General features: G+C 26.7%; 1 protein-coding gene across 1 annotated transcript; it reads left to right on the top strand.

Annotated features, from left to right (window-relative positions):
* The first annotated feature begins 808 nt into the window (after window positions 1-808).
* LOC120071048 (L-ascorbate oxidase) lies at window positions 809-11,016 on the top strand. Its single transcript, XM_039023050.2, has 4 exons — window positions 809-1,435; window positions 1,530-1,742; window positions 4,567-4,758; window positions 9,686-11,016. The coding sequence occupies exons 1-4, from the start codon at window positions 1,040-1,042 to the stop codon at window positions 10,670-10,672; spliced, it is 1,788 nt and encodes a 595-aa protein (XP_038878978.2). The 5' UTR covers window positions 809-1,039; the 3' UTR covers window positions 10,673-11,016.
* Window positions 11,017-11,284: the final 268 nt, after the last annotated feature.

Below are 11,284 nucleotides of genomic sequence, written 5' to 3'. Positions count from 1 at the left end.
GAAGAAAATGAAGAAAACGTTTTGGATGGGAGGAAGAAGAGGAAGGACATGGATTTAAGGACCATTAAGTCGTATACCTGGTACATGACTTAAGGTAATTGTAGACTCCGTCCACGATTACCTGGTCAACGCCACATGACTGTCCATGTGGTAGTCTGCACATGCCAAGTCACAGGTTGTACCCATACACAATTTAGTTATAATTGTGTACTGGGTATAGATTACAACACCTATTTTTGACAATATTTTCTTCCCCACCTTATTTTTGTTAATAATTATTAAAATAATATTATTTAAAAAAATTCTTGAAAGCATAAAGATAAAAATGAAAATTTGAAAGTAGAGAGACTAAAATGAACAAAAGCAAATAAAGTATAAGGACCAAGATAATATTTAACCTAATATAAATTGATTTGTTCTACAAAACAACAAATAGGGTTAGTGCAAAACCTAATTGATATAAAAATATAGCATTAAAATATTAAATAAATAAATTTACTTATAAGAAAATATGATAAAGAAATTTAAATTGTATCAAAGCAATGTTTAATTTACAGATAATTTTAATATAAATTCTCATACACAAATTCGGTAAAACAAACATAATTATCTAAATATTTTTAAATATTTTTCTAACCCTAATATTCCTTCAAAACGAAAATTTTATATTATATAATTTAATTAGGCAAACATTATAGGTCCTACATTTGAATCTCTTCCATAGATGTCTCTCCTCTCATAGGCTAAGTTTGATTATGTTTTATTTTACTCTTGTAATTTAAAAACAAAATTGTAAAAGTATAAACACAATAAATTAATATATCAAACAATATGAAAAGAAAAAAAAAAAAAAGAATTAAAATCAGCCACTTGACCTAACCAAAGAGGGAGTGGCTTTAAAAAAAAAATCTCAAAAACTTCATTATAAAAAGGACCTTAGTGAAAACTCTAGTGGCATCTTCCACAAACTCCCCACTTCCTTTCCTCCTTTTTGCTCATTTGCATTATTATTCTTCCCTTCCATCTCTTAACCTTAGAGATGGCAAAAGTTGCAGATAAGTCCCTTTTTCCTAAGCCATTTCTAATCTTCTTTATCTTGTCTATCATTTTTGGGTTTGGAATAACTCTATCTGAGGCTGGTTTTCCCAAAATCAGACACTACAAATGGGAGGTTGAGTACATGTTTTGGTCGCCAGATTGCGTCGAAAACATCGTCATGGGAATCGACGGCCAGTTTCCCGGACCAACGATTAGAGCCAACGTTGGCGATACTGTCGTTGTGGAGCTGACTAACAAGCTCCACACTGAAGGTGTCGTTATTCACTGGCATGGAATCATGCAACGGGGTACTCCCTGGGCTGATGGCACTGCTTCCATCTCGCAGTGTGCCATTAACCCAGGTGAAACATTTACATATCGGTTTGTGGTGGATAAGGTAAAAATGTTTTAGAATGTCGATGTTGATGGAAAATATTGATTTTTTTTTTTCTATAAAATTTAATTTATACATATGTTCTTTTTTGTGGTAGGCTGGGACATATTTCTATCATGGCCATTTAGGGATGCAAAGATCGGCAGGGTTGTATGGATCTTTGATAGTGGATCCAGAAGAAGGAAAGAATGAGCCATTCCATTATGACGAAGAGATCAACTTATTGCTTAGTGATTGGTGGCATCAAAGTGTTCACAAGCAAGAAGTTGGTCTCAGCTCCAAACCAATTCGTTGGATTGGCGAGCCTCAGGTAATTAGTGCCTCATCAACTACGTTATAATCATTTGTTGATATTAGTTTAATTTATTTATACAAAAGATTCCTCCACTTTAAAATACATTTCAATTATGCCCTTAATTTTGAAAAGTTGAATTGTTTTCCTTTATACTTTGAAATTTATTAATAACCCTCCTTTCTGATTTAAATAATTTGGAGAATGAGCGACCATATGTTCAAAAATTGAAATTGGAGAAGTCCACTTGACAAAAAAAAAAAAAAAAAAAAAAAAAAAAATCTTCTTGAAAAAAATTCAAAATTAAAGAGTATTTTTTACACAAAATTTGGTAAGTATACAAACGAAACTAATCACAATCTGGAAGTATACTTAAAACGTCTTAAAACTAATGTACTTTAATAATTTTTATTTGATTTTTTTTAAAAAAAATCATTTAAAAAACAAAAATGCTACATATAACAGATTTTTATTAAGTATTAGTCGGATTATACATAAGATGTTGCGCCCAAATTTTATCCCATTTTTATAGCATCCAAGGTTGAGATTTTGATATTTTTATTAATATTTTAATGAAGATTACAAACCACTTTTCAAATTATGTTTCTTTCTTTACAAATATTCAAAATGCATTGCTGATTTGCTTTACACAAGCAAAACAACTGTCCTTCCCTCTTCCTCTCCTTGAAGTGTGTGTGAGTTTTTTTCTTCATCTTTTGTACTGTTTGACTTCAAAAGTTAAATGTGACAGTGTGTGATTGGTTTATATTTGGTTGTTAAAAATAATTAAATAATTGACTTAAATTATCTAAATATAAAATAAGTTAACAACTTTTAGGTTTTGTATGTTAAAAGTTTCTTTAAACTTGTGAGGAGTGTTTTAGTACATATTCTTAATTTTTAATTTACTTTAAAAATATCTAATAAATTTCTATACTTTAAATTTAATATCTATTTGTGACATATTTGATGCTTTTAAAATTAAACAAATTTATCGGACTTAGGATGTGTTTGGAATATATTTTCGAGTGTTTAATTTAAAAAATAAACAATTTTAAAAAAAATTGGAGTGTTTGACAACCACTCAAAATAGTTTCTGAAGTGTATTTCAAACAATTTTGATAAAATTTTTTTAAATAAAAATGAGTTTTTTGAAAAACATTTCTTTTTAAGTCAATCCAAATAGGCCTTAATTAAAATCGTAAGTTGTATCTAATAAAATCCTAAAATTTTTATTTTGAACACAATAATTTATTCATTTTATAAAACGTCGAATAGGTAGACTTATTAAACACAAAGTTGAAAATCCAGGGACTTTTGTTAGAATTTTTTTTAAAGTTTAAGGACTTACTACACAAACTTCAATAGCTTAAATCACTGATCAAAATATCAAAAGTTTAAAATTTTCCACCCATATTATTGTATTATAAAAAAAACATGAAAATTTATAAAATTTACTTTTTTAAAAGTAAAATTACATATTTAATTCTTGATATGCCCACTATTTTTTTTTTTTTTTTAAGGTTGTCTCTAAATGCTTGATTATTTTTAGCATTACCACTAATGTATGGAAGATCCATATATTGTGACACATTTCTTTAAATTTTAGATAAAATTACATATTTTAAAGTTGATTGAAAACACTTGAGAGATTGGTGGCCCCCACCTCTTCTCAACTTAAATTATCAAAATTGATCCAACTATATAGGTCCATTTTATTGGTAATAACCCATTTAATTAGCTGTTTAAACAAACTTAAGAAATTAAGTATTCTTTTTTTAAGTATTAAGATAAGTATATAATTCAATATTAAAAATACAAAAGCCTCAAACTACAAGAATCAAACACATAAATATCTTTTTTCAAACATATATGTAATTTAAGCCTTATATAGCTCCCAACAAAAGCAATATATATATATATATATTCTCCCTCTTCTAAAATCAATATTCTTCCTTGCTTAAAATATGGTAATTTATTAAACATATATAATGATAATAATTATTTTATTTGTTAATTTATTAAACACATGCTTTTTGGAAAGTTCAAATTTGCATGTGTCAACCTTTGCTTGTAAAGTTCAAATTATATATAGATATGAGGAAATATTAAGCTGTACACAACTTTCTACTTTTAAATTATTTATATAAATAAAGGTAAATTATTAAAAAAAAATCATGTACTTTTCCATTTGTTTAAAATATGATTAAACTTGTTAAACTTTTATAGAATTAACAATTTAGTTTTTGAACTTTAAGAAATAACAATTTAATTCTCATACTTTTAAATTTTTTTACAATTTTCATCTCTATCATGAAACATCTCCTCAAAATTAAGTATCAACTTTTATTACGTAACGACTTGGTTCTTATAATCTATAAATAATTTTGATTTTCAATTAGTTTATCGATCTACATGAATAAGCAATTTCACTAAAACTTATTAATACTTTTCACAATAAACACTAGATAGTCATTACAAAATTTAAAGTATATGGACTAAATTGTTACTTGTTAAAGCTCAAGAACTAATTGTTACAAATTTGAAGATACATGGACTAAAAGTTTTGAGATTAGATTGTTACTTTCATGAATAGCTTTTTTTTCAACCTTAAAATATACTTGAACTTGCAATATTTTCTTAATTCATTAAACTATTGAACGAAAATAAGAACTTTATGAATGGGAGTAAGGTAGAAAATAAACAAGAACTCGAACACTACTGCACCATTCTCGTCCAAAATTCGAATGGATTTGAAACATCAACCAAACATAATATAGTATTGTAAGTTTTGAAAGATTTTTATTAGAGATTTAATTGTACTTTGTTTTATTTTTTTCAGACCATACTGATAAATGGGAGAGGGCAATTTGATTGTTCAATTGCAGCTAAATACAACAACAATTTGAAGCAATGTGAGCTGAAAGGAGGAGAACAATGCGCACCGTTTATCCTACATGTCCTTCCCAATAAAACTTATCGGATAAGAATTGCCAGTACCACTGCCTTGGCTTCCCTTAACTTTGCCATTGGAGTAAGTTTTTTTTTTTTTCCAAAATATTTCTATACTTTTAGTAATTATAATATTATCCTCGAACTTTCATAAATTTTCACAAATGTTCTAAAACTATCATTAGATTAGATATTCCTTAAAATTTTAGACTTAAATCAAAATTTTGGAACGATGTGATAATGACCTAAAAAACGTGATGTTTTCTGTTTTAGATCATCATAGCATCATTTAAGTGTCAAATTATGAAAAAAATGTTTATTTTTTTTAAATTTATCACAAGGTAGGTTTGAAATATTTATGAAAGTTCATAAGTAATATTGAAACATATGACAAAGTTTAGGGATATTTTCCTATAATTTAACATCTGTTTTAAACTAGTCTATTTCTTTAAAAAGTTACAATTTTATCTTTTATCTTTCATAAATACTTTAAAAGTACTCCTGAAATTTAAAAAAAAAAGTGTTAATTTTTTATTTAACGAAATCGAAGCTAAAAACAGGCGTGTGGTGGTGGTGACATGGAATTGTGTGGCAATATCTAGGGTCATTGCTACATAATTCTAAATCTTGTTCTTTTATCCAACAATCTATGATTTCTACTTCAGAAATAATTTTGAAATACTTATACAAGGTCAATGATAATATTACAACTTTTAGAAGAATAAGTATACTTTCTTAAGAATGAAGGATTTAGTTTAGCAAGGCATATACATATATATATATATTATTTAGACTTTTTATTAAACTTACAAATTTTTCGTCTAGATGATAAGTCGAAAAATATTAAATCGTAGAATAAATGTCAAACTGAGCATAATTAAACTAAAACAACGTAAATCACTTGCTAAATTTTCAAACCATATGTTAAAAAAGTTTTTGGAAGTATCAATGATCTTTTTTTTCTTTTGAAAATTACTTCCTAAAAGTGGGAGTAGTTAGTGAATGTGAATCCAAGGAAAATAACCAAACAATCAAAAACCCACTTTATTGTCTAGTACTATTTTTCCTAGAAAGTTGACTCCACCTTCCTTACAAAATGGACTGCAATAATTAGGGTTTGAATTTTGGAGTATAATAATATTAGGCTCTGAATGTTTTAATTCAATGCATATGAAAATATTTTTTAATCAAAAAAAGTTTCTTTTAAAAATTAGGTCAATATAATTTTTTTTTCTTTTTTAATCATGGTTTTAAATTTAAATTATGTACTTTTAATTAATCTATCTACTTTTAATAAATATTAAATTTAGTTGGATTGAAATTAGTAAAATAATAATAATAATAATAATAATCAAGCAAGAAAATACATTTGGAATATATTTTCAGAATTTATACAGAAAATAATAGATTTTTTTTTTTTAAAAAAAGTAAACTATTTTAAAGATTTTTTGAAAGTACAAATATAAAAATTGAGAACTGAGATAGAATGTAACTCAAAATATAGAAATGAAATGAAATGAAGTTTTAGCTTGAAAATTAAAATTGTAACAATAGGATGCAGAATTTGAAGACTAATTAAATAATAAAACTGATGTTAATTAAAACATCATTTTGATTCATATACTTTAATATTGGTTTAATTTTAGTCTTCAACTTTTAATAAATCTTAAATTTAATCATTTAAAGTTAAAATATATCAAAATTGATTATATAATAATAATAATTTTCATAAAAAAAATAACTAGTAAATATTTTTCTAAATTTTATAGCTGAAAAGCTTTTTGTGTGTCTTTTAAAAATCTAATAATAAATTAACTGTAAGAACTAAATTTAAAAGTTATTAAAAATATAAAAATTAAATGTTTAAAAATATAAAAATTCAAATTAAACCATTATCAAAATATAAATACCAAGATAATATTTTAAATTAAAATTTATAGCTCAATTATTTCTATAATAACAAATTCGAGATTAATAATTTCATTCTCCAAACTATATATATGGTAAAAAGGAAAAGTTAAAGACCGTACACAGATTCCCCATCTGACACATGATCTGATTCACATTCACCAAACCTTGGGAGTCCCGCATGTTTTGTTCCCATGTTTCTGTCCTTATCTCCTTTTTATTATACTTTTTTGTTCCATAATTTTTTTAATTCTAATTTCTATTTTATTTTTAGATTTTCAAAGTTACATGTTTGATACTTAAATTTTGAATTTTATTTTAATTTAGTTTTAAGTTTCACAATATTAGAATTTTAACTTTGAGATTTGAGTTTTGTTTCAATTTGATCACTAGATTTCAAGATTTTATATTTTTAACCTCAATTTTATATTAAATACTCATTTTCAATCATTGAGATCAGTTTCTATTAATTAATTAAAAATAATTATGAAGTGAAATTTTAAATTTAATTTTAAAATTGGTGAAACTTAATTAATTAGAATTTTCTTAAAGAATTTTAATTTATTAACATAAATTAACATTAAAGATAGAAAATGAATATTAAGTGAATAATGGAGGTTGAAATATAGGGACGAAATTGAAGCAAAACTCAAACGTCAAGGGTAAAATTGTCGTATATTGAAACCTCGCGTCTAAATTGAAACTAAACTCAAAATTTCATGGCTAGATACGTAACATTTTGAAATTTAGGGACTAAATAAAAACTAGATTCAAAACTAGAAACCAAAAAAGTATTTCTTTTCTTTTTTTTTTTTAAATAAATTATATAAAAAAAACTAAGATACTTCATTAACTTTATACTTGGATAGTATTTTTTAAAACATATTTATAGATTTCGAATATTTTACTTATATTTTAATTTTAATATTTGTTTCCAAAATATTATTGCATAGTTTACTTATATTTTGACAGTTGATGCATAGATGTGATTATAAATATATATTCAAAACTATAGGTTGATTGCAAAGTTAGGTTACTTTAAAAGTATATTCAACAATACTTTTAGATGAAATAAATGATAACTGTTGTAAATAATAGGTTGATTGCAAAGTTAGGTTACCGTATTTTGTAGAAAGATAGAATTTAGCCTATATACTTTGTAATTATAATTTTGATTACTATGGTATGATAAAACTTTTCTAATGTAGTCTCCATAGTTGAGCTTATTTTAAGGATTTTTATTAAAACATAATAATTATTTATGAGATTTTGTCAAATTACAAGAATCATTCAAATTTTTGAAACCATAAAACTAAGTTTTAACATTTGGGACTAAATTTATAACTTAATCTAAATATATAATTTTTTTTAATCCAACTTTTGATTTTATATCCAATTTCATTTTGTAATTTAATATTGGAGAAGATATTTTATGGAATAATTTTAAAGTTTTAAGGATAATACATTTTTAGGAACGTATTTCAAAGTTGAGAGTAAAATGAAACTTCTTTTTAGAGGTACAACAAAAAACAAGTTTTTAAGTATTATATATATATATATATATATATGAACAAATGTTTGAAATCTAGATTGATTTTTTGTGGATCTACATTTATTCTTCTTTAGGGAAAAAAATCTAAAACATGAGAGAGTTGATAAGATATTATTAAATCTAAAGTAGAAAATATGTTCTAATCATTTAATTAATTTTATTAACCAAAACTTTAATAATAAGCTTAGTTAGTGAACTTTTTTTTTTAATAAGTTTGTTTGTTTTTTTTTTAAAAAAACTCAGCAATATATGGAGTTAAGAATTCAAATCCTCGACTTCTTTATTGAAAATACATGCCATAGAACTATTTTCATATTGACAATTAACCATGTTTTTTTTATTTTTTTTTATAAGATTTGAATTTTTTTATGAATAGTACAAAAATATTTCATAGGAACAAAAAATCTCATCTAAGCACAAAAAGAAAAAGAAAAAAAGAAAAGAATTGAGAAGAAGGCTACTAAATAGATAAAACTTCCAATGGTTAAATCAAATCAATGGTATCTGTAGTATGAAAGATTTATTTCATTCCTTGTCAAAGGCACAACAAAATGACAGAGGTCCACCTCTCTCCAATTATGCACACAAATAATTACACAATCTTAGCCTTTTCCAATAATAATAATAATAATAATAATAATAATAATAATAATAATAATAAAATAGAGACTTTCCTTCCCTGTTTTTTGAGGTCAATAATTGCACATGTGGGGATTTTAATAATTAATGCCTATCCATTGATCAAACTTAAAAAAAAAAAAAAAAAAAAAAAAAAAGAAAGAAAGAAAAAAGTTTCCTTTTTCAATTTAACTAAAAGTTCTCCCTTATAATATCAAATAGATTATTATTTTCATCCGTTTAAAATTTATTCAATTTTAATCTTCATATTTTCAAATGTTCAATTTTAATCAATATTTTCGATAAATTTTAAAGTTGGTCCCTTCTAATTTATCGTTGATTTTTTTTCAAATTCTTTGTTATTTATTAGCATTTTTCTCTAAATTTCACCTATCATATTTCATGGCATGAAAATTATTATTTAACCAATTTCAATAAAAATTAACTTTAAAGAATTAAATTTAAAACATATAAAAAAATACAAACACTAAAACTAAATATTTATCAATATTATATCAAGGGTGTGTTTGATATAACTTTTTAAATGTTTAATTTTGAAAATAAGTTATTTTATAAAAAAATTAAAAAGAAAATTTTCAAAAATAGAAAAATAAAGAAACTATTTACATAAAATAGCAAACAGATTGAAACTAATAAAAGTCTATTATTAACTATATGATAGAGATAGATAAAAATTTATCAGTGTTGTTTTTAGTATTTTAGTAAATAATTCGACATTTTTTCAATTTAAGAAATGGAATATAACATAACAAATATCATTATCATCCACAAAATTTCCACATTCCTTTTTCATCTTTCTAACCCATAAAATTTTCCCAATATATATATAAAAAAAAGAATCATATGCTTGAAAACAAAAGGAAAAAAAAGACATCGTTACTAATTTTTTTTTCTTATTCATCTTCCTCAGAATCACCGTCTGTTAGTGGTAGAAGCCGACGGCAACTACATTCAGCCATTTCTAACATCCGACATCGACATTTATTCCGGCGAGTCATACTCCGTACTCATCACCACCGACCAACCCCCATCGGAGAATTACTGGGTCTCCATCGGCGTTCGTGCACGGCTGCCCAAAACGCCTCCAGGACTGACCATCCTCAACTACCTCCCAAACTCCGTCTCCAAATTACCCATTTCTCCGCCGCCGGAAACCCCCGACTGGGAAGATTTCGACCGAAGCAAAAACTTCACATTCAGAATCTTCGCCGCCATGGGCAGTCCAAAGCCACCGATGAGATACAACCGCCGCATCTTCCTCCTCAACACCCAAAATCGAATGAACGGCTTCGTAAAATGGGCAATCAACAACGTCTCTTTAGCTCTCCCCCCAACGCCGTACCTCGCCGCCATGAAATTCAAACTAAACACCGCCTTCGACCAAAATCCCCCACCGGAAACATTCCCAATAGACTACGACATCAACAACCCACCGCAGAACGCAAATACCATCACCGGCAACGGCGTTTACCGTTTCAATATGGGGGAAATCGTAGATGTGATTCTACAAAACGCAAATATGTTGAATGACAATACAAGCGAGATTCATCCTTGGCATTTACACGGCCATGATTTTTGGGTTTTGGGGTATGGAGAGGGGAAATTTTCCGCCGCCGTGGATGAGAAGAAATTGAATCTGAAAAACCCACCGGTGAGGAATACGGTGGTTATATTCCCATATGGGTGGACGGCGATTCGATTTGTGGCAGATAATCCTGGCGTTTGGGCGTTTCATTGTCATATTGAACCTCATTTACATATGGGAATGGGGGTTGTGTTCGCCGAAGGAGTTCATAAAGTCGGGAGGATTCCGACGAAGGCTTTGGCTTGTGGCGGCGCTGCGAAGGCTTTGATTAATAACAATCCCCCAAAAGACCCTAGGAAGAGAAACCCTTAAAAAACCCTAGAGAATAGTAGGAAGTAATGGGAAACCCCTAAAATACCATAGGAGGTAGTTTGTGGGTTTGGGGAAATGTTCTGTTGTAAGGACTGAATAAATTAAATTTAGGCGTTTGACAAACGAATTTTAAATTTGTCAATGTTAAACTGCGGGTTAGTATTTAGCTTTGGGGAAGTAAATTAATCTTATGTCGTGTCTGTTTAATGTGAATTTTTTTTTTTTTTTTTTTTTTTTTTTTTACTGTAGTGACGTGTCAAGGATGAAAATATTTATCGAAGATTTGGAGGTTTTGTGTATCCTTTAAGGTAATGAAAGGTAAAAATGAGGTGTTTGATAATAAATTTCTTAGTTATTCCTTTTTTTAATGAATGGTTTAAGATTGTGGAGCTAAATGAAATTTATGTCCTAACATTTTGGTTTCTTGTTTTTGGTCACTATTTTTTTTAAAAAAAAAATAATATAATATATAAAATATACACATGGTAAAATGAAGTAAAAAAAAAAAAGATCAAAGCGGATTTTGCATTAAAACTTAGTACTAAATTAAATTTGTGCCCACCCTCTAGAACTACAACCAACGAAGCATTCTTCCCATCTCGATATATGAAA

This window comes from Benincasa hispida, chromosome 2 (genome assembly GCF_027475165.1).
Source record: "Benincasa hispida cultivar pf3 chromosome 2, pf3_genome.v1.1, whole genome shotgun sequence".
In the NCBI taxonomy this organism is placed as follows: domain Eukaryota; kingdom Viridiplantae; phylum Streptophyta; class Magnoliopsida; order Cucurbitales; family Cucurbitaceae; genus Benincasa; species Benincasa hispida.
Note: the sequence above shows the minus strand (reverse complement) of the source record. Positions and strands in the feature narration are given on the sequence as shown.

What these genes read in the sequence shown, in the direction of transcription:
- LOC120071048 (XM_039023050.2), top strand. Translation starts at nt 1,040, where the DNA reads ATGGCAAAAGTTGCAGATAAGTCCCTTTTTCCTAAGCCATTTCTAATC. An exon ending in GTTGGATTGGCGAGCCTCAG is followed by an intron (nt 1,743 to 4,566) that starts GTAATTAGTGCC and finishes TATTTTTTTCAG; the next exon opens with ACCATACTGATAAATGGGAG. An exon ending in CCCTTAACTTTGCCATTGGA is followed by an intron (nt 4,759 to 9,685) that starts GTAAGTTTTTTT and finishes CATCTTCCTCAG; the next exon opens with AATCACCGTCTGTTAGTGGT.